This window comes from Sesamum indicum, linkage group LG9 (assembly GCF_026168435.1).
Source record: "Sesamum indicum cultivar Baizhima isolate 11 linkage group LG9, ASM2616843v1, whole genome shotgun sequence".
NCBI lineage: Eukaryota > Viridiplantae > Streptophyta > Magnoliopsida > Lamiales > Pedaliaceae > Sesamum > Sesamum indicum.
This window is the reverse complement of record NC_142665.1, coordinates 2,356,404-2,377,836: the sequence shown is the minus strand read 5'-3', so window position 1 is coordinate 2,377,836 and position 21,433 is coordinate 2,356,404. Positions and strand designations below refer to the sequence as shown.

Below are 21,433 nucleotides of genomic sequence, written 5' to 3'. Positions count from 1 at the left end.
ATAATAAAATATCAATTATAAATAAATTGAATAAAGAAAAACTAAAATTATATATATATATAGTGCAATAATGACTCAGCTTGGATTTGAGTGAAGAAAAATAATATTTTAAAAAAGAGCTTTTTTATTCTTATTGATTTAAAATACTCGTGCGAAGGAAAGATAAGTGGCAAACGTCCCAAGCATGTCTGTCTTCCCTGCATTCCCTTCATCTTACACTACCCAGTTATATTATTTAATTTCAGACCAAAATATTATAAGTGGGTTAGGCAAAATTACACTTTTTGTCTCATATAATGTACCCATACAAAAAGGCATAGGTATATATATAGAAGTAGGGATAATGACGATGTTCTCTCGTGATGTTCGCTGTGATTACACGTAAATTTTTTTATAGTTTGAGAAATTATATCTAGTATTTTTACTATTTATTCTATCTACTAGTTAAATTCATCCGTTAGTTAAAATTTTATAAATGTTTTATATTTATCCCTGAATGACTTATTATTCATTTATTGTGGATCAAATAAATTTTTTCTAATTACTTACATGTATTAAAGTGTATAGATGTATAAAGGTGGTTTAATCAGAAAATATTTGTTTGACATGCAATAGGTCAGTAATAAGCCAATTCAGTAAAAAATAAATATAAATTTTAATATTTGAGTGACAAAAATAACCAAGTGGCAATTTTAATATTATCATTAATTTATATATTTAGTGATAAGATTATTTATTTTGTTCTAATACGAAATTTTATGATTTTAATAATCATTATTATTTTATAAAAAATTTTATTAACATGAATTAATAATAAAAAGTTGTCACTAAATAAAATTAATGACGATCTGGTGACAACAAATAATAGTTGTCACTACTTTATGTTGTCACTAAGTTGTCTTATAGATGTATCACTAATTGTATATAGTGACAACTTTATACATACTTTTTGTCACTAATAATTATAAGTGACAAGATAAAAATTATTATCCCTTAATATATATTATTAATAATAACTTTAAAATTATTATTTGATAATTTGTCAATAATATCACAATATCTTGTAGGATCTTTACGATGATAATGGTGATATCGATTATTTTTACATTTCATTTTATAAGATTTATTGCCAATTTACTGTTGCAAAATATAGTATCAGTAATATCAAATAATAATTTTAAAATTATTGTTAAATATACATATATATTAAGCAATAATATTATAATATAATTATTTATGACAAAAAAAACTATATAAAGTTGTCATAATACAAACTGATAGCATTTAATGTAATAGTCCATGTTTTACCGAAAAGCATGTAAAATTTAATAATAATAAATAAAGTATATAATATCTAATTAATTCATAAAAACACTAGCACAACATTGGGATTAGATTTCCCAATTATTGAGAGATGAGTAGGCTAAAATCCGTAGGCACACGTGCCACCCTGACCTTTGTGTTTCGAGCTCATCATAGCTGCATTAATTTTACACCATACAAAATTTAAAATTTTATCCCCAGCAATGACATATATTTTTATGAATAATAAATCGATTGTAATTAAATTATAAATTTCAATAATAAATACGATTTAAATAATTAATATCAAATATTTATAATAAATTTAAATAATAAATGTTATAAATCGGCAACTATTGATCAGTTTAGGTGCATTATAATAGTACAGATGCTAAATTAACACATACACATTGTTATGAAGTCCCAACTTTCTAAGTAATTAGTAATCGAAGTATATTTATATGTGTATAATTTAAAATTTTTATTATATTTATTTAATTAATAAAAAATAAGAATAGAATGAATAACTAATGAGAATTGATGAATGCATTAATTTAAAATGTGCGTAAATAAAAAATATATTGATAGTAAATTAATTCAAAATTTCTAGTATACCTATATTTTATCATAGTTACTATAAATTCCTTTCATTTAATTAATAGTATAATATATATATATATATATATAAATATTTTAATTTTGGGATAATTACACTCCCCTTTTTAAAGTTTGATGTAATTATACGTAAATTTCCTATGATTTGAAAAATTATATCTTGCACCCATAAGGTTTGCTTTCGTCTGACAAATAAGTCTCTATGCTAGTCAAAATTTATCGAATTTTTTTATATTAAAAAAATATATATATTTAACCAAAATTAACTTATTACTGACTTATAGTAAGTCAAATAATTTTCTTTATAACCAAATTATTCCCGTACGTCTTCCCACGTTAATATATGTGAGTAGGTATATATTCATCGTTGTAAGGGTAGTTTAGTCCAAAAAAAGAATTATTTGATCTGCAGTAAACCAGTAATAATGGGTAAATATCAATTTTCGTTCAACTTTTTTTATTAATATCAACAAATTCAATGAATAATTTATTTATTAATTCATGCTAAATATAATCTTTAAAATTATAAAGAATATTGCGTATAATCATATCAAAACTCGTTATTTTCCCTATAATTTTTCGTTTGATGAAAAAGATGTAAAGAAACGGACACGAATATGCAAACCACGGTTGCATTACTTCCCTCTATTAAAGTCCAACACCGTCCCCCACTCGCGCACATTAGCATATACCAGACTAGTAGCAGCTCAACCTGAGCAGAGAGAGAAGACGACGACGACGACGGCAAACGTCACGTGACTAAAGAGTTAGCGTGTCGTCTCCGGCGTATTTAGCTATCTTCCTTCCCCATCCTTCAAACTGTTTTCAGTTAAGCAAACAGTCCCCTTTAAACGGATTTAGCCTTTGTTCTTTCTTTGAAGACAAAGGAAAGCTAAGTCCCAAAGGGAAATCAAAATCATTCTCGCAAGAAACCCAAAAAGTGAGAATTTTTCCTCTGTATAAATACAAGAATACGGAACCGTATACGCAGCAATGGCGGCGGGGTTTGGCTTGCTTCTCTTCTTGGCTGTAACGACGCCCTTCTGTTTTGGCGCCAACGTGACGTACGACCACCGCGCGCTGGTGATTGACGGCAAGAGAAGGGTTCTGGTTTCTGGGTCCATTCATTACCCGCGCAGCACTCCTGATGTCAGTACATACTTTACACACACACACATTTTCACTCGCACACGCAGAAATGCTGTAGATAAGGTCTGAACTTTGATTTTTCATTTTTGTTGGGTTTTTCAGATGTGGCCGGACTTGATACAGAAATCCAAGGACGGAGGATTGGATGTGATAGAAACTTATGTGTTCTGGAACTTGCATGAACCAGTTCGTGGCCAGGTGCAGTATTATTATTTTTTTCTTTGAATTAATGAATTTCTGTTTCTAGTGTTTGTTTTTCACTAAATATGACTATTCTTTACTTGAATGTTTGGCTGGTGTGTTGGCGGTGGAAAGGGAAAGTAAAGTGAGAACAGGAAGGAGAAAGATTCGTTTTTGCTTTTCAAGTTTCTTGTTCCAAAATGTCAAGAACTTTTAAGACAAAATTATTTATTAGTTGAGTTGATTCCGCGTTCTAGATCATTGTTGTTGGCCTTTCTTTAATTTTGATTTTTTGGTAATGATGTGGAAAAGAAGTCAATGGGAAAAGAGGAAAAGGGAAATAATAAGGAAAATTGATGCTGACGGGTGAAAGGGATTTTTGCAGTATGATTTTGAAGGAAGAAAGGATTTGATGAAGTTCGTGAAGTTGGTGAAGGAGGCTGGTCTACTTGTTCATCTTCGAATTGGTCCTTATGTCTGTGCTGAATGGAACTATGGGTGAGAATCTTATTCTATAATTATTTTTTTAAAAGTGCAGCTTTTTCTAAGTATTTTTATTTAAATAAGTTACAGCATTTCATGAAAACGGAGCATCTGATTTCTTTATGAGTGTTTTCTCTCTTTGGTACTTTTCCGCAACCTATAAAAATAGGTGATGATTTATGTGTAATATGAGAGGGAACTTGATTTTTCGTACAGTGGATTTCCTCTTTGGCTGCATTTTATACCAGGAATCGTGCTTCGAACTAATAATGAACCATTCAAGGTTACTTCCCTGGCTTTTTTCAGCCCCTTTTATATGGCTTTAATAGTTAGCTGTTGATATAGTAAAACTGATGCACCGAGAGCTTTTTTCAGGCTGAAATGAAGAGATTTACAGCCAAAATTGTTGACATGATGAAGCAAGAAAATCTATATGCATCCCAAGGCGGACCCATAATTTTATCTCAGGTGTAAATTGTGTAACATGATGAATTTGTCAAAGGACCGAAACTGCATCGGTTGAAAATCTTAAGAGACTGCGAAGGTCGTGGTTTTCTGGTTGTAAGAACTATGACTCAAGAATTCTTTTCTCTTTTCCATTCCAGATAGAAAATGAGTATGGGAATATCGATTCTGCATATGGTAGTGATGCCAAAACTTACATAAATTGGGCTGCAGCAATGGCCACATCACTTGATACAGGGGTGCCCTGGGTGATGTGCCAGCAAAGTGATGCTCCTAATCCTATTGTGAGTCTGTCTCTTGATCTTTGTAATGTTAACCAAAAGCCAAGTATTTTGGCAACTCAAATGACTTCATAACCAATAAGCTTATATTTGTCCTTCTGAATAATTACAGATTAACACTTGCAACGGATTTTACTGTGACCAATTCACCCCAAATTCTAATAACAAGCCAAAAATGTGGACGGAAAACTGGAGTGGATGGTAAAACATCAGATTTATATTTCCTTGTGATGCTTATAACATGCATGGGATGATCTATGTTTAGGATTTCTGAGGTCAAACTGCCTTGCATTTTATTACTGGCTGACTTCTGTGTTAATAAAACATCAGGTTTTCTGCATTTGGTGATCCTCTGCCATACAGACCAGTGGAAGATCTTGCTTTTTCGGTGGCACGTTTTTACCAGCTTGGCGGAACCTTCCAGAACTATTATATGGTACTTCGTATAGTTTCTTGCCATTCTTTTGCAGTTTGTGGTGAATCCCCAAGAATTTCTCAAGCAAACTTCAATTTATTTTAACAGTATCACGGTGGGACTAACTTTGGCCGCAGTACTGGTGGACCTTTCATTACAACAAGCTATGATTATGATGCTCCAATTGATGAGTATGGTATGTCATTCCTCTTTTGATTATACATTATTGCCGTCCCGGAGTTCTAATTCTACCTGTAATATTGATTGATGGAAGCTGCGCTTGTTTGCGGAGGAGTCATGAATTTTCTGTCTGTTCTGCTCTAGGCCTTTTGAGACAGCCAAAATGGGGTCACTTGAAAGATGTTCATAAAGCTATAAAACTTTGTGAAGAGGCAATGGTGGCAACTGATCCAAAAACCACTTCTCTTGGTTCGAATTTGGAGGTATGACAACATCTCTCTAACAGAAACTTTTAACAGTGTTGTCTAGAATGGTTGCCACAAAAATTCCTGATGAGCACAGCAAAGAAAATGGTTTCTACCTGTCTAAATACAAAAACTTATACTATTATGAAACTTGTCATAAATTCATCAATCATATTGGCTTTAGTAAATAAAATGATCAAGAGAAGCACACTTGCGACAACATCTTGATGGCATGTTCAGCAGAACATCATGATAGACTTCACTATGATCCATCAATTACTAAGCTTATGTATCACATCATATATTCCATTGAGCAAACATATGTTTTTTCTCGTCATACCATAATTACACAAACTTAGCTTTCATCTCTGCTTCAGATTTTTAAATTCTAAAGCAATTTCCCTGAAAACGATCTTTTTTCTGTTTCAGGCCACTGTTTATAAAACTGGCTCAGGGCAATGTGCTGCTTTTCTTGCAAATGTGGGCACACAATCAGATGCAACTGTGAAGTTCAACGGAAATTCCTATAACTTGCCTGCTTGGTCTGTCAGCATCTTACCAGACTGCAAAAATGTGGTGCTCAATACTGCCAAAGTATGTGTCACAAACCTTCATGTTACTTTACTCCTTTCAAAGCTTGGACAAAGCAGGCATGATTAGCTTCATTATATAAGGATTTTTGGGCCTTCAATATCTAATTTCTCTTATAAGCAAGCTGAAAATTTCAGATCTTGATGCATACATCCTCTTATTGGATTCATAATAATCAGAAGACTGATTAAATCTAAGCAATTATAAATCATCTTGGGTCTGAACATTTGACATTGCAAAAAGATCTACTATAACAAAGTTCAGGAGAATGAAACCTTCTAGACTTTTTGGGGAGTCCACTGTGTCGCGCAAGATCTCAAGTTCTCAAAGTATATATCTGTTGTATCATTCAATTAAGCTGCAAAGTAATATTTTCCAGAAAATCTTCAGTCATCTTCCACCAAAACATTCTTCTTTACAAGCCACTACTGAAATTGCTTCTTTAGCTAATGTATTAACACTTCTTCTCAAAATGACAGATTAATTCTGTATCCACCATGACAAAGTTTGTTCGCCAGCCTTCGAAAGATGATAGTACAGCTACTGACGCATTTGTCTCGGGCTGGAGTTGGATCAATGAACCCGTAGGTATATCTAGTGACAGTGCATTCACGAAACCTGGATTACTGGAACAAATAAATACCACTGCTGATCAAAGTGATTATCTGTGGTATTCGCTAAGGTATAAAGCCTTCCAAAAGTGCCAATTTTTTTTAACAGTGTCATCAGGGTTTAATATTCTAGAATTTTTCAGCGTTGAGATGAAAGGAGACGAGCCTTTCCTTGGAGATGGATCTCAGACGGTCCTTCATGTGGATTCTCTAGGCCATGTGCTTTATGCTTTTATCAATGGGAAATTTGCAGGTGTTTGAAGATAAATGCTTCTATAGATATTCTGCCTGTTCTTTAACTTCGCATACAACCTATTTAACCAAATTTGAGTCCTTATGTTGGTCAGTCGGTGTTGTCTTATAGTGAATTGGTCTCTGCATACAGTCTTTGCTCTCGAATAAAAAGAAGAACCCAATGATCACAAGCACAAAGATAACGTAATTCAGTGATCCATTTACATAATTTACCAGGAAAAGGAGGATCTTTGTGAACATTGAAGACACAAACATTTTTTATAAAAGCTGGGCTTCTGTTTAACTTCAATCTTTTTCTTTATGCAATCTGCTTCTCAGCAAATAGAATCTTGTTCTATTCTATAATCAAACTATTTATCAGTGATGGATACATGAATAATAATACGTTTTATCTTCTTCTTCTGTCCTGTTATTTAACTGCTGATGGTCACTGTCTATCAGGGAGTGGGAAAGGAGGAAGCAGCAACTCTAAAGTTTCAATAAATGTTCCGATGAGCCTCCAACCTGGAAAAAACAAGATTGATCTCTTGAGTTTGACAGTGGGTTTAGCGGTATAACCTCTCTGAGCAAATTATCGTCGTTATTCTTATCACAAGTCTTTTCTAATGCAAATTCCATCAATTCAGAACTATGGAGCATTCTTTGATACAAGAGGAGCAGGAGTAACTGGTCCTGTGCAGTTGAAAAGCTCAAAAAACGGATCTACTATAGATCTGTCCTCTCAGCAGTGGACTTATCAGGTTATTGACGTGAAATTTCCTTATATTTTTCCTGCTGGCAGAACGGATATTCAGGAAAATTGGAAGATACATTGGATCATTAATCCAATCTGTTTCAGAAGGAAAAGAAAAAAAAAATTGTTCAGTGATTTATGAAAAAATGCATATTTTTGTGCATATATCAGCAGTATATTCTTTGTTTATCAAAGATCTGATGTGCGATTTTATCTTTATTTCTCTTGTATGGAATCTCTGGAAACAGATTGGTTTGAAAGGAGAAGAACTAGGCCTGGCTAGTGGAACTTCCTCACTTTGGACAACAGAGCCCACTTTGCCTAAGAATCAACCACTGGTGTGGTACAAGGTAATCTTTGGACTTTATTTTGTTTATGATCTACTTCTGCACATTGGAGAACCAATTAAATTCTTCCGTGTGAACATGTTAAAAAATTTAAGTAAGCTGCTCACTGTTATTGTTAACTCTGACGGGACTCACAATGATGACTTTAAGATGACTTAGAAAGCTTTAGCTCTCTCTCCCCCCCATATTATTCTCTGTAACAATTAGACCAGTTTCTTTCATGCTAAGAAAATGAATGCAACATCTTGTCCTTTTCGGGATCCAGACGACTTTTGATGCTCCCTCCGGAAGCAGCCCACTTGCACTAGACTTTATGGGATTGGGAAAGGGACAAGCATGGATAAATGGACAAAGCATTGGGCGTTACTGGCCAACCAATATAGCTGGAAATAGCGGCTGCACTGATTCTTGCAATTACAGGGGAGCTTATAGCTCAAGCAAATGCCTGAAGAACTGTGGAAAGCCATCTCAGCAACTGTAAGAATTTCTAGCTCGTCAAAACTCATTATCCCGAATTCATATTATGATCCGAGTATTGATCTGTTTAATCTTTCAGCTATCACGTTCCCCGTTCGTGGCTAAAACCAAGTGGAAACATCCTAGTGTTATTCGAGGAAATGGGAGGCAATCCAACACAGCTATCTTTTGCTACTAGAGAAACACAAAGCATATGCGCTCGGATTTCAGAAAATCACCCACTTCCAGTTGATATGTGGACTTCAGATGACGAAACAAGAAAAACAGCAGGACCAATTCTTTCTCTAGCTTGCCCTCTCGCAAATCAGGTCATCTCCGAAATAAAATTTGCCAGCTTTGGAACTCCTCGTGGAACCTGTGGAAGTTTTAGCCACGGTCGATGCACCAGCAAAATGGCTCGTTCTGTTGTCGAAAAGGTTTTCATTCTTAATGATTCTTCTGACAGTATTCAATCATAATCTGTAGATTTTAAGTCCTTACTTTCTCTCTTACATTGCGTAAAATCTTTACAGGCTTGCATAGGATCAAGAAGCTGCAGCATTGGCGTTTCCGTTAGCACATTTGGCGACCCGTGTGCAGGAATTACTAAAAGCTTAGCCGTTGAAGCTTCCTGTACATGACATTCGTCTTTTTAGCAAATCCAGTCGACGTATGAAACTTGTTGGTTACTGCTCTAGGTTCATACTTTATCAATTGTCAATTATACGTCAAAGTATGATGCTGCAAGAAAATTGAGAAGAGCAGTCAAGATGTAATACTATCCAAACCATCAGTGCTGGAAAAAGTGCAATCTGATGGTACAAGCACGAATAAGCAATCAATGGATTAGATTTTATGTTGATCTGTTCATTGATCATGCAGTTACTAAATTTCAGTCCCTTGAGCCTCGTATGATGATACGATTTCATGAGCGTTCGATCTCAAAGTCTCTGATGCATTATTGATTATTATTTCAGCTGTTGCTTTGTTAGGAGAGCTTTCCAATACTTTTACCAATTTTAATCTAGTTAATAAACACACACACATATATATATATATATATATATAATTCTAGAATACGAGGTTTTTTTTTTCCAGAAACTCGAGCTGGATGTCAAAATCTTAAATCTTAGGGAAGGTGGATGCTAATAACCCCAAAAATTGCAATTAAGCCATTAGAATTACTCATTTTTCAAATTAAAACAAATTTCACTGATTGTTACGTGCTTTCTGTGGGCGTGGATCATTTGTCAAACCAATAAAACAATAAACACTCAAGTTAAAAAATATTATCAAATTAGATTATAATTTAAAAATAAAATAGTATACAATACACACGTAAATGTGATATCAATATATAACACAAAAATATGAAAAATGATTCTTTTTTATATTAAATAGAAGCAAAGCATGCAGCACTCAAACACCATGTGAATTATCCAAAAACTTTTTATCCATAAGTTCTCAAGATATATATTTCTCTCTACACCAAACCATATAATTCATCCTTGAAGAATACAAATCAAATGTAGTTGCTACCTGGCAACAGTTTCGTTTTATTCCTCCCATGCTACAAGAGAGTTCTTCATAACACTTAGTTACAACTTTTGAATGGGACACATAATAATAATAATAATTAAGACAAGCAATGCATTTATTAATCAATCACAAACATTTGAAATCAAATCAGGCTACAGCGACGCTGCCTGAGCCTGAGGGTCTCCTAAATCTGCAAACTTTGCAGGCAGGTGAATAGAGCGATGGGGTTTGATACTTATCCTCCCCGCCCATCATCGGCATTGGTACTCCTTTCTTCACCGGACTTACATATCCCGGCGTGTAAGTCTTGCCCAGAACTCCCTCGACCTGATCGGACAAATCTAAAAACCTGAACTGTGTCTCCAGGTGAGCAAATGCATCATTAGACGGCAACTGATAGTTATGGACCTTGTTTTCTACTTCTCCAATCGGGGTCACCCTCACGTCCATTTCTACTAGCCCGGATACCATCACTCTTACCGTGTTAACATCGTCAGTCCTTTCAATTACAACTTCTCTTTCTCCATCATTGACCCTCCATTCGGCCTCTCCGTCTGTGGGAACATCGATAGACTCACCGTTCCACTTCACGATAAGTGCGTCCACGTTGTCATCCCAATGAGAGACCTTCTTAGCTGCCAGGACTAGTGTATGGGTGTCGAACATGACGGAGAGAGCTTGCACCCACGTAAAGTCACGAGTCCTGCCCTGAGGCCTGGTGCCGATCAAATGTGCATTGATGTGGAGGGTTTCATCGGAAATGATGGCAAAATCACTCCCCTTTGCTCCGTGGAAGTAGAACATGACACCGTCGCCGCCCACAAAGCGTGGATCATAACATAAAGCACCGTATCCGTTGCATTTAGGCCTTCGCCCTGCCAAAGAAACACAAATTCAAAATTAGTACTTGTACTCTTAAACAAGAATATGAATAAAAACTCAAGCAAATGTAATGTAATGTGTTATAATATACATTTGCAGGTGACTTCACACTTGCTGCTGCAGTCGACGAAGCATCCCTTGTTCTTCTTGTTCTTCTTGGGCTTGCGCTGGGGGCACTGAGCAGGGCATGTCAGGGTCTTGTAGTGGCATTTGCCCCTCGCCTTGCAAAAGGCTCTTTCCTGACCTGTGTTGGGCAGCGATGATAATACGTCATAATTAGTCGTAGCAGCATCATGGGGAGGCCGTTTCTGTTTTTTCCCATTGCTGCCCTGCCCATTTTCATTTCCACTGTCATGTCCTTTGATGCTTCCATTTCCGTTTCCATTACCATTGCCGTTACCGTTGCCATTACCATTACCGTTGCCGTTGCCGTTGCCGTTACCATTGCCATTGCCATTGCCATTTCCGTTGCCACTACCATTGCCGTTGCCATTACCATTGCCATTGCCATTACCATTACCATTGCCATTGCCATTGCCATTACCATTACCGTTGCCGTTGCCGCTGCCGCTGCCATTCCCATTGTTGTTGCCATTGCCGCTGCCGCTGCCATTCCCATTGTTGTTGCCATTGCCGCTGCCGTCGCCATTCCCATTGTTGTTGCCATTGCCGCTGCCACTGCCATTCCCATTGTTGTTGCCATTGCCACTGCCATTACCATTGCCATTGTTATTCCCATTGCCGCTGCCACTGCCATTTCCGTTCCCATTCCCATTTCCGCTGCCATTTCCATTTCCGTTGCCATTTCCATTGCCGTTTCCTTGGGCCAAAATGGTATTGATTTCCATGGAGATGAACAGCAGGAGGAGAGCCGTCACCACGAAGAGCCTCCTCGCCTCCATTTCTCAGCGATCTTATCTCATGCAAATTCAGAGATTTGCTATTTTTGTTATGTAAAATGATGATTCTATTCCCATACACACCAATATCCAAGCATTTATAGAGAGGAGGAACATGGCCGTGGAGTTTGGCTAAAGTTATGTAAGTTAGCTTACTCTCATGGACATAAACAGCTTGAAAACAGCTCCTCTTCGGCCTTCGATTTCTTCCAGGAAAATAAAGTAAGACTTGGAACATGTTGTGGTTGAGTCTCTTGGAAGCATGTCTATTTTTACTACAGAAACATGCTAAAGGAGATTAGATTCTTTCATATTTCACGCACGTTCCTATTCGCTTTGTTGACTTCAATTTGTTTATGTTTGCTGAGATCATAAACAATGAAACAAGTTGCCAGATATAGTACATACTTTCATTTCCCTTATTATAAACATTTTTTGTCTTTATCTTTGTTGCTAATTCTATTTAATCTTACTCGTCTCATATTTGGAGGGTGCATGTTTGGCTAACCTTGTCTACAAGATTTTACAAGTTCCTATCTCTTATAACATGTTTTTAAAATTTAAGAATAGTTACACTCATCTCTCCTGAGATTTGGTGAAATTACAAGGGTTTACGTGTCATTATATCATACTTCTAAGGGAAGGGGAATATAATTATCCCTACAAGTTATGAAACACCAAATTTTATTTTAAAAATAATCTTTTGGAGTGTTTATAAATCAAAAAAATGGAGCTTATAATACTGGAAAATTTGTGATTAATTGAAGGAATATGCTGAAATTTTAATCATAAGTTAGAAACTCACTATGATTGGATTTATTTTTGGAGTATTTTGTTGTGTTTTGTGACTATAGAGAAAAAAAACTAGAAATAAATAAGTATAAGTTCGAAATAGTATGTATATTTGAACTTGTTTTTTAAGATAATTTAAAACAATTTAAAATAGCATTCTTAAGAGAACTTATAAGTTTCTAAAATTTTATTTCGGCACTCATATTTTCATTTTTAATCAAGAAATATTTTTCATCAAACTTTTCTAAAATACTAAGAAATACTCATATGTATGCCCCTCAACACTCGAACTATTACAACTTTATCCCTTACATTTATATCTTTTACGATTCAAGTCCCTCTCTAATGTTCACCTTCATTAGTTATTAACAAAGAGTACTTCTAATAACGTCTAATTTTTCAGAAAACTCTAATCGCAAATATGAGAACCTAAAATATAATCATCTCAAGAGTCCTCTGTCATGTTGTAACTCTTGTATATGAAGTAATTTAGGGTTGAAAAATAAATTAAATTATTCGATATTCAACTTGTATGAACCCTCCATTAAAATAAACTCGATTTTATTTACAGATGTAGGAAGATCTGGGAATTATGAGTAGTCCATACATGGCCAACCTTGTAAAAAGTGCCGCAAGAAAGGCACCTGCTGCTAATGGTCTTACATCCCATTCTCAAGATATTAACTCTTTCAAACTTAAAATATGCAGAAAAATCACTTTGAGATCTGCAAAGACTTGCACTTGAAACATTGTAAAAGTAAAACAGCAAATTTAAAATACCCACCATTGGGTTGATGCATCTTCAAGTCTGCTATTCTTACGCGTATTTATTGCTTTTCAACTCATTCTGCAAATTTAGCTCACAAGAATCCTTGTGTTTTTTAGTACAAAAGATGCTTCAGTCAACAGGGCTTTGCTGCTTTTCTTGCCAAACGCATTCCTTCTCATACCTTCAAGAGATTATATTATTTCCAGCGGCATTTTTTCGGGTCTAATAGGTCAATTTAGTAACATATCGATACAGAGATTATGTAGAACCGCTTTATTCATATTAAGAAATTTTATTGCTTAAAACATATTACAAAAGAAGAAACACGTATACTTAATGGAGAAGACTCGGACCCTACCCAAATTTTCTGGTTCTGACATGAGCAGAACTCACAGAGATCCTATGGACAGGATAACATACATAAGGAATCAATATGGATCTAAATATGATAAAACACGCCCATTGCCAGGCTTATATTAAGCTAATATCACTAATAGTGACAATGTCAATTTGGTGGCACCGTACATATGTCGATCATAATCGACATTCCAGTCAATTTGTATGATGTTATTGTCAACCAAACTGAGCATGGAAATCCATCCAACCAAATACCATATCTGAACCAAATAAACAGATTATGCAGATGATATATTTGCGGGACAATACAGTTTTTATCATGTGACCAAATAGTCAACATTAAGGATCGACATAAATCAACCATTAAACTACTTCGACCATACAATAATGCAGAAGAGCATAGAACTGTAAGGTATTAAACTATGTACAAAGGATATACACTTTTGGAACATGTCACTAGTGCAAAGAATTTTGTAAGATGTGGACCGACTTGGAGGTATTGAAGATCTGCCAGAATGGAACTGCAGTCCATAATGCAAGCACACATGCTGGTCGAGATTATATGAAACTAAGTAGCCTACCATCTGATCCATTTTATACACTTGTCCATCTTTTTCCTTTATTACTGTTGAAATATTGGGAGATCATACTTAGGCGGCTCAGAGAAGCTTAGATCCTCCGAAGATAAGGAGGTGCTGCTTGACGCTTCTTGGTTGATCTCAGTCAGCATCTTCAAGAAATAACTATGCCTGTGTAGGAATGTGCACAAAGTTTAGGAACTAACTCCAAGAAAACATGCACTTCAGAAGCAGAAGAAACTGACCATCGGGTGTCTGCGGTTAATTCTGGGTGAAAAGCAGTTGCTAGCAAGTTTCCCTGCTTTACAGCAACAATAACTTTTTGTTCAGATGCAGCATTTTCCTGAAGCATGATTTAGTGAGTTATGTTAACATGAGGCACTAAGCATCAAAGTAACTTGATAATGATAAATTGTCAACTGGTTAACGCATTTGTATATTTCAAGGTGCTTTAGATACAAAATTCAGAAAGAATTCATGGGCAAAAATCATCACAAAAATTATATACTTCCTAGTCAAATTACTGGAAACACGTTATTACTAACAGTTGAACAGCAACAGTGTAACTTAATGTGACTCTCAACAAGAGTGTCAAATGAGGTGTTCCAAAAAATTAAAAAAAAAAAGGTTTAAAAAATAAAACATCTTGCATCCCCATAACCCTAGTAGACAAGAGTGACATCTAAAATATTTTATCGACACAAGCTTGCAACTGGCCTTATTCTCAACATGGAGGGAAAACTCACAACCGTATGAACTCTTCTATGCAAATTCTAATGCAGCATTAGAATCCCATGTTCAAGCATTCTCTGAAAGTGATGGTTAGGAAGCAAGAATGGGTTAGTTGCGGGGAACCACTCAGGGTTCAAAAATTCGAATACAGAGGCAATACCACTCCCCCCCCCCCCAAACCCCGAGAGTTTAACCATTTGCAAAGCATCCATGTCTAGACCACTGAAGCTTGTTCGCTTCAGAAATATCTTTTGGAAGGTCAAAATCTTTCTAAAGTAAACAATATCTCACCCCTTCAATGGGCTACCAAAAAAATTGTTCCTGGAAATCCAACTTCTAATAAATAAATTAGGGTACTCATGCAGACTAAGGAGGAAATGTTTAGTACTGTTCACAGTAATGAACAAGGATTTTATCACTGTGGATGAGAACCCAAACCAAACATCAAAGAGATAAATTATATAAAGTAGGAATATATATCATATCCATAATGACATCTAAATATATACACACATTGACTGAAGCAAGTGAAGTATAGAAACGAAAGAATAAACAACATCCAGTAGTAAATAGGTATTTCAAATAACATGAGGGCCAAAAAAATATCAGAATGGATAAATAATTTCTGGAAAGATTTGGCATAAGATCATAGGCAAACTTGACCTCTACATTTTCAACAGCAGGATCAGATTTAGCAGCTTTATCAGATGGAACAGGAACTTCTGCTAAAACCTGTACTTCTGGACCTACTTCAAGAATTCCAGGGGCACGAATAAACACACCACGGAAGCTTGGAGGACCTCCTTCTTTGGCCACAATCTCAGGAACAGATATCTCAGCCTCAAAGCTTTGAATCTAACACATAATATTCATTTAGATAGAGTCAATAAGAAGTGAAAAGCATTAAGGGGGAAGGAGGAGCGAAACAATGAGCATTTGAGGGATGTATATGTAATAAGTATGTGCAAGCATCCCTCTATTATAATTTGGCATAGTTCGTTGCTCTCGGGATTGTTGTTGAAGAATTTCCACTTAGGCAGACCAAAGTCCATTCTCTTCCCCAGAACTAATGAGTACTACAAGTGAGAAGATAAATATACTGTCTCACTTAGGCTTACAATTCAAAAAGCAATGTGTAGCCCCACTTATGGTTTTGATAAAACAATGGGCTTCCTGAGTCTGAAATAACTAAGATAATCCTAACGCAAACACACAATCTGCAGCAAAAGGAAGCATTCAAGCAACCAGGGTCATTCTAAAGTCAAAATGTTAAAAAATTCCAAGGAAAAGCTGAAACAATATTTTTTTTCATAAGCTTTTTATTCTCAAGCAAGAGAAAAACTAAAATCAGAATTCACAGCACTCTAGTCTCAGTCAACATCTGCCCAGCATCCCCATATAGCAGCTTATACTGAGAATTCTGACAATGTTATTGTAACTGAGAGCTATTCTTGGCTATTTGTCATTCCTTCATATTTAGTGGGCGTCTGGTCAAGCCTACAAACTCCTTAAAACTCATGTTTGAGAATTTATCAGCTGTCCTAGTGTGTTTGGTAGGAGAAGCTGATAAATTCCTAATATCAGATGTTAGCATCTTGTGAGCTAGAAAGACGAAGGAGTTAATGAAGTATTTTTAATATCTTAACAAATTCTTTAGCTTTTCTCATATTAAATTACAACATTATCATTATATCCCATAATCTGTCTTATCCAAGCACTTCAAAATTTCATTTTTAAAACATGATCTAATATCTATAAATATTATCTTATAAGTTCCAAACACATACTACAAGATGCACAAGATTATAAGATGTTCTATATAACCTGGAGCTAATAGTCTATTAGTCATATGTGGAACTCAAGAAAATGGTGCTTACACAATACCTGACTGCCAAAGAAGTTTCGATGAACTGTACAATTAAGGCCACCAATAAGTTCCTGTCCGCCAGTTTTCTGCCCTAAAACAAATATTGCCATAAATTTCAATCAAAATACTAAGATATCTTAAGGCCAAGTTTGTAGTGATTCCTGTGGAAATGGGATCAACTGTTTATTTTATAAGTGTGAAATTGCTGTGCATGAGATAATAATGATCAAAATAAACACCTACCAATTGCCTTGTCGGCCAGAAAGATAAGGCCAGCACAGGTTCCCCAAACTGGTTTGCCCATTTTTACAAATTCCCGCAACGCTGGAAACTGCAATTGGAACAATTACAGCACAAAAGCATGTATTCTTTAGTTATGTGTGCATAACATGACACTGGAGAACCAGCTTACAGGAACTGTAAAAGCAAACACATTCATACTCCAAAAAAGAGGTCGAATTCAGCCACTAGACATGCAGAGTTTCATACGCCACAGAGCAGCATAAATGAAAATTAGGCAGCATCTGATGGTTCAACACATTATCTTGATAAATGAAAAATCTTTCATTCAGGCAATGCAAGAATTCAAATCTCGCAAACATTATGAATGCAACAGCCCCCAACAATCTGGTTAGCATTTCAACAAACTCATGTTCCAGCATTCCTAAAACCATAAGCTTCCCTGTTGGAATTTCAGGCTCAAGCCCAAGTCTCCGCAGTATGTATTTTCAATTTGGTATTGGTTTCATTTGAATTGAGAATATGTTTGGATAAGTTAATGAGATTATGTTTTATATCGAACTCTGATGTCAAATCAATATCATTCTAATGAAAATACATATAAACAAACATATTTTTCATTTTAATTAAACTGAAGCTGAAAATGAAAACATAAAAAACAGGTTGTAAGCTTTTTACCTGTGCAGGAGTATTTGTAAGAAAAATACGCTTTATCAAGAGTATTTGCTCTTGAAAGGGAGGCTTTTAAGTGATGCCTCCACCTACCCCACATACTTTCCACTTCAAGGCCAAGATGTCTTTGCAAGGTAAGTAGGTCTTCACACTTCTTGCAATTTTCTTTCTAAATTTCTCGAAATGATGTTTGGTAGATTTAGGGAGAGACGACTGTCTCGCAATGGGGTGTAGGTGGTGAAGAGGTGGGGAATGGTGAGAGGGGGGGTGATGCAATGCCCCCGCCCCCACCCCCCACCGAGTGATCACTAGCTCCAGGTCGAGGCAATGAGCCGAACTCGGAGGCCTTCCTCGACCTGGCGAGGCGGCCTCGTGTAAGGCGTTTGCGCCAAGTCGAGGCAGTGCCTCGGCCTAGCCAGCTGCCTCAACCTTGCAAGAGGGGAACTCGCACGGGCATATGTCAGTAATATTAAATATTCATGAGGGTATAAGAGTCCATTTTTATTAATAAAACCCGCCATAAAATACATACACACTAAAACTCACAACACCTAAAAACAGCCGTAGACAGTTTTGCTCAACAATCAATACCTCTTCAGTCAGTCTTCACACAGAAAATACATTTTTCTCTCTGTTTGCTTGCTTCTTCTTACAGAAAATATACTTTTCTCTCGATTTTCTTACTTGAGCTTGCAAACGCAACAAACCATACAACAATACCAATGGACGTGAAGATACAAACAAGGATACTTTTTCCAATTTGTAAAACAAGGAAGCATCCACGCAACAAGCTTCAAAAGGTGATATGGTTTATCCTGGTCGCCTGAACCACAATCGCAACACTAAATAAGTTCAACGCCCTTCATAGATGATCTGTTAAAAAAATTTCCAAACCAAGATGCAAAAACCAAGAATCCCTGAAACAATTTTGAGTTTCGTATTATCCCAGTATATATTGTCCTCTTGGGTGTTTTGACTTTCTGTGTCATTCAAATGGTTTTTTGACACCACCCTTATTTTGACTGTCATTTTCTTGTCTGAACATATGAAAGATGAGAACATGTGGTTTTGGTATTTCTTGTGTTTACATCTCAACCCCCTCTCTGACATTGTTGAACTATATTTGCGATGCCTATATTGTGTTAATAGAGGTGCATAATGTAGGCAAGCATCCCAAAATCGGTTGCGGACAAGTAGTTTAAGTAGCTTATTAGCACTAGTGTCTCCTCTCTTTAGCGTAATACTTTTTCACGATAAAACGTTACGGCTTGTATAAAGTCAGTCCAAAAGGGCAATAACTTGCTAGGGCACCAATCAAATCGCAAACGACATTGCTTATGCAATCAAACATTACTGACAAATAAACACCAGCTCAATCTCTTCAATATAAATAAATATATATATAGCATAAACCACAGCTTTCCACATTTCTTTATTGAGGCCCTTGCCATGAATATAGATAAAGAACAAGAAAGCAGACCAAGAGGACATACGAGGTTATGATATTCAGCCAGCTTGGCCATGGTGGTGCTCTCCCCGCCAGGGATAATGAGGGCGCTCACGTTTTGCAGCTGCTCCGGCTTCCTTATCTGCTCCCCCTTCACCCCAACCCTTTTCAACGCTGCAGCTCCAATTCACACGCAATCAGAAACACCCATTAATCCTATATACACAAAAACTAGACATACAGGCGTGTATTACAAATATGGACAGAGATGACAAGACGGTTTCTGGACTAACAATACCTGCAATGTGTTCGTTGAAAGACCCCTGTAAAGCAAGAACGCCTATCGCCATCTTTCCCAACCACACAAAAAGTTGCAAGGCGCGCAAGTACCACTGCAGGCGAAAGAAGAATGAAAGAATCGTGTCAGGCTCTGCTTCACGGAATGAAGTGAAAGATAAACTGGGAGCCAATTTGACTTCTGATTCCAGGTACGCCGCCAAGAGTAGCTTGGGACCCAGGAATCCCCCCCTCGTGTGGACCGGGCTTTTACTTCGGCCCAACTATTTTTACCTGGTTTATTTCTGTTTTGGGTCCGTTCTATTGTGGGTTGAGATAAAGTTTTATGTTATTTAGGTTTCTTGAATTATCGTATTTGAATTTATGAATTTAAATTCAAATTACTAAAAAATAATAATTTTAAATTAAAATGATTTAATGTACTAATTTTAAATAAAACTTTAAAAATTGTAAATAATTTAAATGAATTTTAAATTATCAAAACAAATACCAGAAAAATATCCTATTTTTAGATATTTAAAATTCATAAATTTAATTACATTAATCTAAATATAACCTAAGTTTAACCATCTTTTTTTACCAATCATATTGCAAGATATTTATTATTAAAGAACTTGATATAAATAAATATTTATCATTTTTATGTCAAAAACAAGCCGAAAACACAGAAAAATAAATAATATGGTGATGTCAAGCTCTTTGGAGTGATAAGGTTGTCATGTGGACGCTTGGTCAACCCATTCTAATTATTACTACAAAGAAGAATATAATTAAAGGTAATTTACATAAATTTTTTCTTAAATTTTGACATAATTATAAATACTCTCTTATTATTTAAAAAATATAAAATATCCTATATAATTATAATCGTTTAACAAATACCCATTACAATAAGCTTTCGTAAGGGGTCCTTTACAGGATACCCCAATTAAACTTGGATTTGTTAATTAAATTGATACACATCGGTTTACATTTATTTGTCAGTTATATTAATCTAAATAAATGGCACGTGTCAAATTGTAGTATGACCCTATCCTGAATTATATATATACAAGTACAATTAATTTATCTACAACTTTTAAATTTTTGTCCAACACGTGTATTTGCAAAACAAATTATATTTAATAGAATAATAGCATGTTGCAATACAATTTGTTAAGCTTGTTGGGATGATAACCAACTAAAACATTTAGTATGGAAGTTAAAATTCACTTAGGTAAAGTGGCGGGACCGAACAGCTAGATCTCAGTATTTTAAATATGTCTAATGCTGTCAATCAATATTTATAACGAATTAATTGTCAAATATTGTATAGAACCACATATCCAACCAAGTACCATTGGATGGTTGGAACATCAACGACTATCATTTCAAATTATCGAGTCAGTCAAGTCTGCTGCGGCCCAATTGAAAAACACAAATCATTATCTTATTATGTTATGTTTTTATTTGTGATAAGATTATGATAGGAATCTATGTTCAATTTGTTTAAGAAATTGGGCATCCATCCTACAAGCAAAGCGATAAATTTGTGGGCCTTTTCCCCACAGGCGTTAGGACAATAATTGAGGACAAAGAAGCTTGAGTTTTGTTTGGGAGTGTTGGGTCGGACTGCCGGAAGTAGAAAAAGAGGGATCGAAAAGGAAAGGAAACAGTTTCCATCCGGCAATAAAACAATGTTCAACTACCAAAACATTTGTCCATCCAGAGGAAAACCTGACCGGCGAATCCAACCCCCACGCGGCCCACCTAACCGCCCACCCCTATACTTTTTCCCTTCCAATCAATCCATTTCAGCTTTCAATTCAATTACAACTATAATTTTACATATATGTAGAAATATTATTTATTGAAGGGGAGATTGTTAAAATAATTATTGTGATTGACAATATATAGGTTGATTAAATGTTCCCGGTCATAAATAAATATTTATTTTTATTTTGTAAATATTAAAATTAATTAATTTTATTAGTTTTCATCATTTGCTTAAGTTTATGTTTCTTTGTTTCATTCACTTAAGTAAATATAATAAAAATGAATTATTCTGTTCCAAT

General features: G+C 35.5%; 3 protein-coding genes across 4 annotated transcripts; 1 reads left to right on the top strand and 2 right to left on the bottom strand.

Moving 5' to 3' along the window:
• Positions 1 to 2,543: 2,543 nt before the first annotated feature.
• LOC105170309 (beta-galactosidase 8) lies at positions 2,544 to 9,178 on the top strand. 2 transcript variants are annotated; one of them, XM_011091014.3, is made up of 19 exons: positions 2,544 to 3,066; positions 3,169 to 3,264; positions 3,632 to 3,744; positions 3,946 to 4,012; positions 4,105 to 4,197; positions 4,335 to 4,478; positions 4,588 to 4,676; positions 4,806 to 4,911; positions 4,999 to 5,086; positions 5,215 to 5,333; positions 5,745 to 5,909; positions 6,386 to 6,588; positions 6,661 to 6,770; positions 7,214 to 7,323; positions 7,399 to 7,512; positions 7,754 to 7,855; positions 8,118 to 8,329; positions 8,409 to 8,745; positions 8,842 to 9,178. In XM_011091014.3, exons 1-19 carry the CDS (start codon positions 2,911 to 2,913, stop codon positions 8,947 to 8,949), a joined length of 2,532 nt encoding a protein of 843 aa, XP_011089316.1. In that variant the 5' UTR covers positions 2,544 to 2,910; the 3' UTR covers positions 8,950 to 9,178. The 2 variants fall into 2 exon arrangements, with proteins under 2 accessions (XP_011089316.1, XP_088741561.1); XM_088885435.1 differs by lacking the exons at positions 2,544 to 3,066; positions 3,946 to 4,012.
• Positions 9,179 to 9,830: 652 nt separating this feature from the next.
• LOC105170824 (uncharacterized) lies at positions 9,831 to 11,783 on the bottom strand. The gene is made up of 2 exons (XM_011091745.3): positions 10,821 to 11,783; positions 9,831 to 10,722 (listed from the first exon to the last, which is right to left on the bottom strand). Exons 1-2 carry the CDS (start codon positions 11,629 to 11,631, stop codon positions 9,995 to 9,997), a joined length of 1,539 nt encoding a protein of 512 aa, XP_011090047.1. The 5' UTR covers positions 11,632 to 11,783; the 3' UTR covers positions 9,831 to 9,994.
• A 2,024-nt stretch (positions 11,784 to 13,807) lies between these two features.
• Positions 13,808 to 19,583, bottom strand: PDX2 (pyridoxine biosynthesis 2). Its single transcript, XM_011091013.3, has 7 exons — positions 19,381 to 19,583; positions 19,129 to 19,256; positions 16,967 to 17,054; positions 16,741 to 16,814; positions 15,520 to 15,711; positions 14,370 to 14,467; positions 13,808 to 14,295 (listed from the first exon to the last, which is right to left on the bottom strand). Exons 1-7 carry the CDS (start codon positions 19,430 to 19,432, stop codon positions 14,169 to 14,171), a joined length of 759 nt encoding a protein of 252 aa, XP_011089315.1. The 5' UTR covers positions 19,433 to 19,583; the 3' UTR covers positions 13,808 to 14,168.
• Between the last annotated feature and the right edge of the window lie 1,850 nt (positions 19,584 to 21,433).

Coding starts and splice junctions, on each gene's coding strand:
- LOC105170309 (XM_011091014.3), top strand. CDS start 2,911: ATGGCGGCGGGGTTTGGCTTGCTTCTCTTCTTGGCTGTAACGACGCCC. Junction 5,334..5,744: donor CTCTTGGTTCGAATTTGGAG/GTATGACAACAT, acceptor TTTCTGTTTCAG/GCCACTGTTTATAAAACTGG. Junction 7,324..7,398: donor GTTTGACAGTGGGTTTAGCG/GTATAACCTCTC, acceptor CCATCAATTCAG/AACTATGGAGCATTCTTTGA.
- LOC105170824 (XM_011091745.3), bottom strand. CDS start 11,631: ATGGAGGCGAGGAGGCTCTTCGTGGTGACGGCTCTCCTCCTGCTGTTC. Junction 10,723..10,820: donor GTGTGAAGTCACCTGCAAAT/GTATATTATAAC, acceptor TTTCTTTGGCAG/GGCGAAGGCCTAAATGCAAC.
- PDX2 (XM_011091013.3), bottom strand. CDS start 19,432: ATGGCGATAGGCGTTCTTGCTTTACAGGGGTCTTTCAACGAACACATT. Junction 19,257..19,380: donor TTTCAACGAACACATTGCAG/GTATTGTTAGTC, acceptor TTGGAGCTGCAG/CGTTGAAAAGGGTTGGGGTG. Junction 16,815..16,966: donor TCTGGCCGACAAGGCAATTG/GTAGGTGTTTAT, acceptor TATTTGTTTTAG/GGCAGAAAACTGGCGGACAG.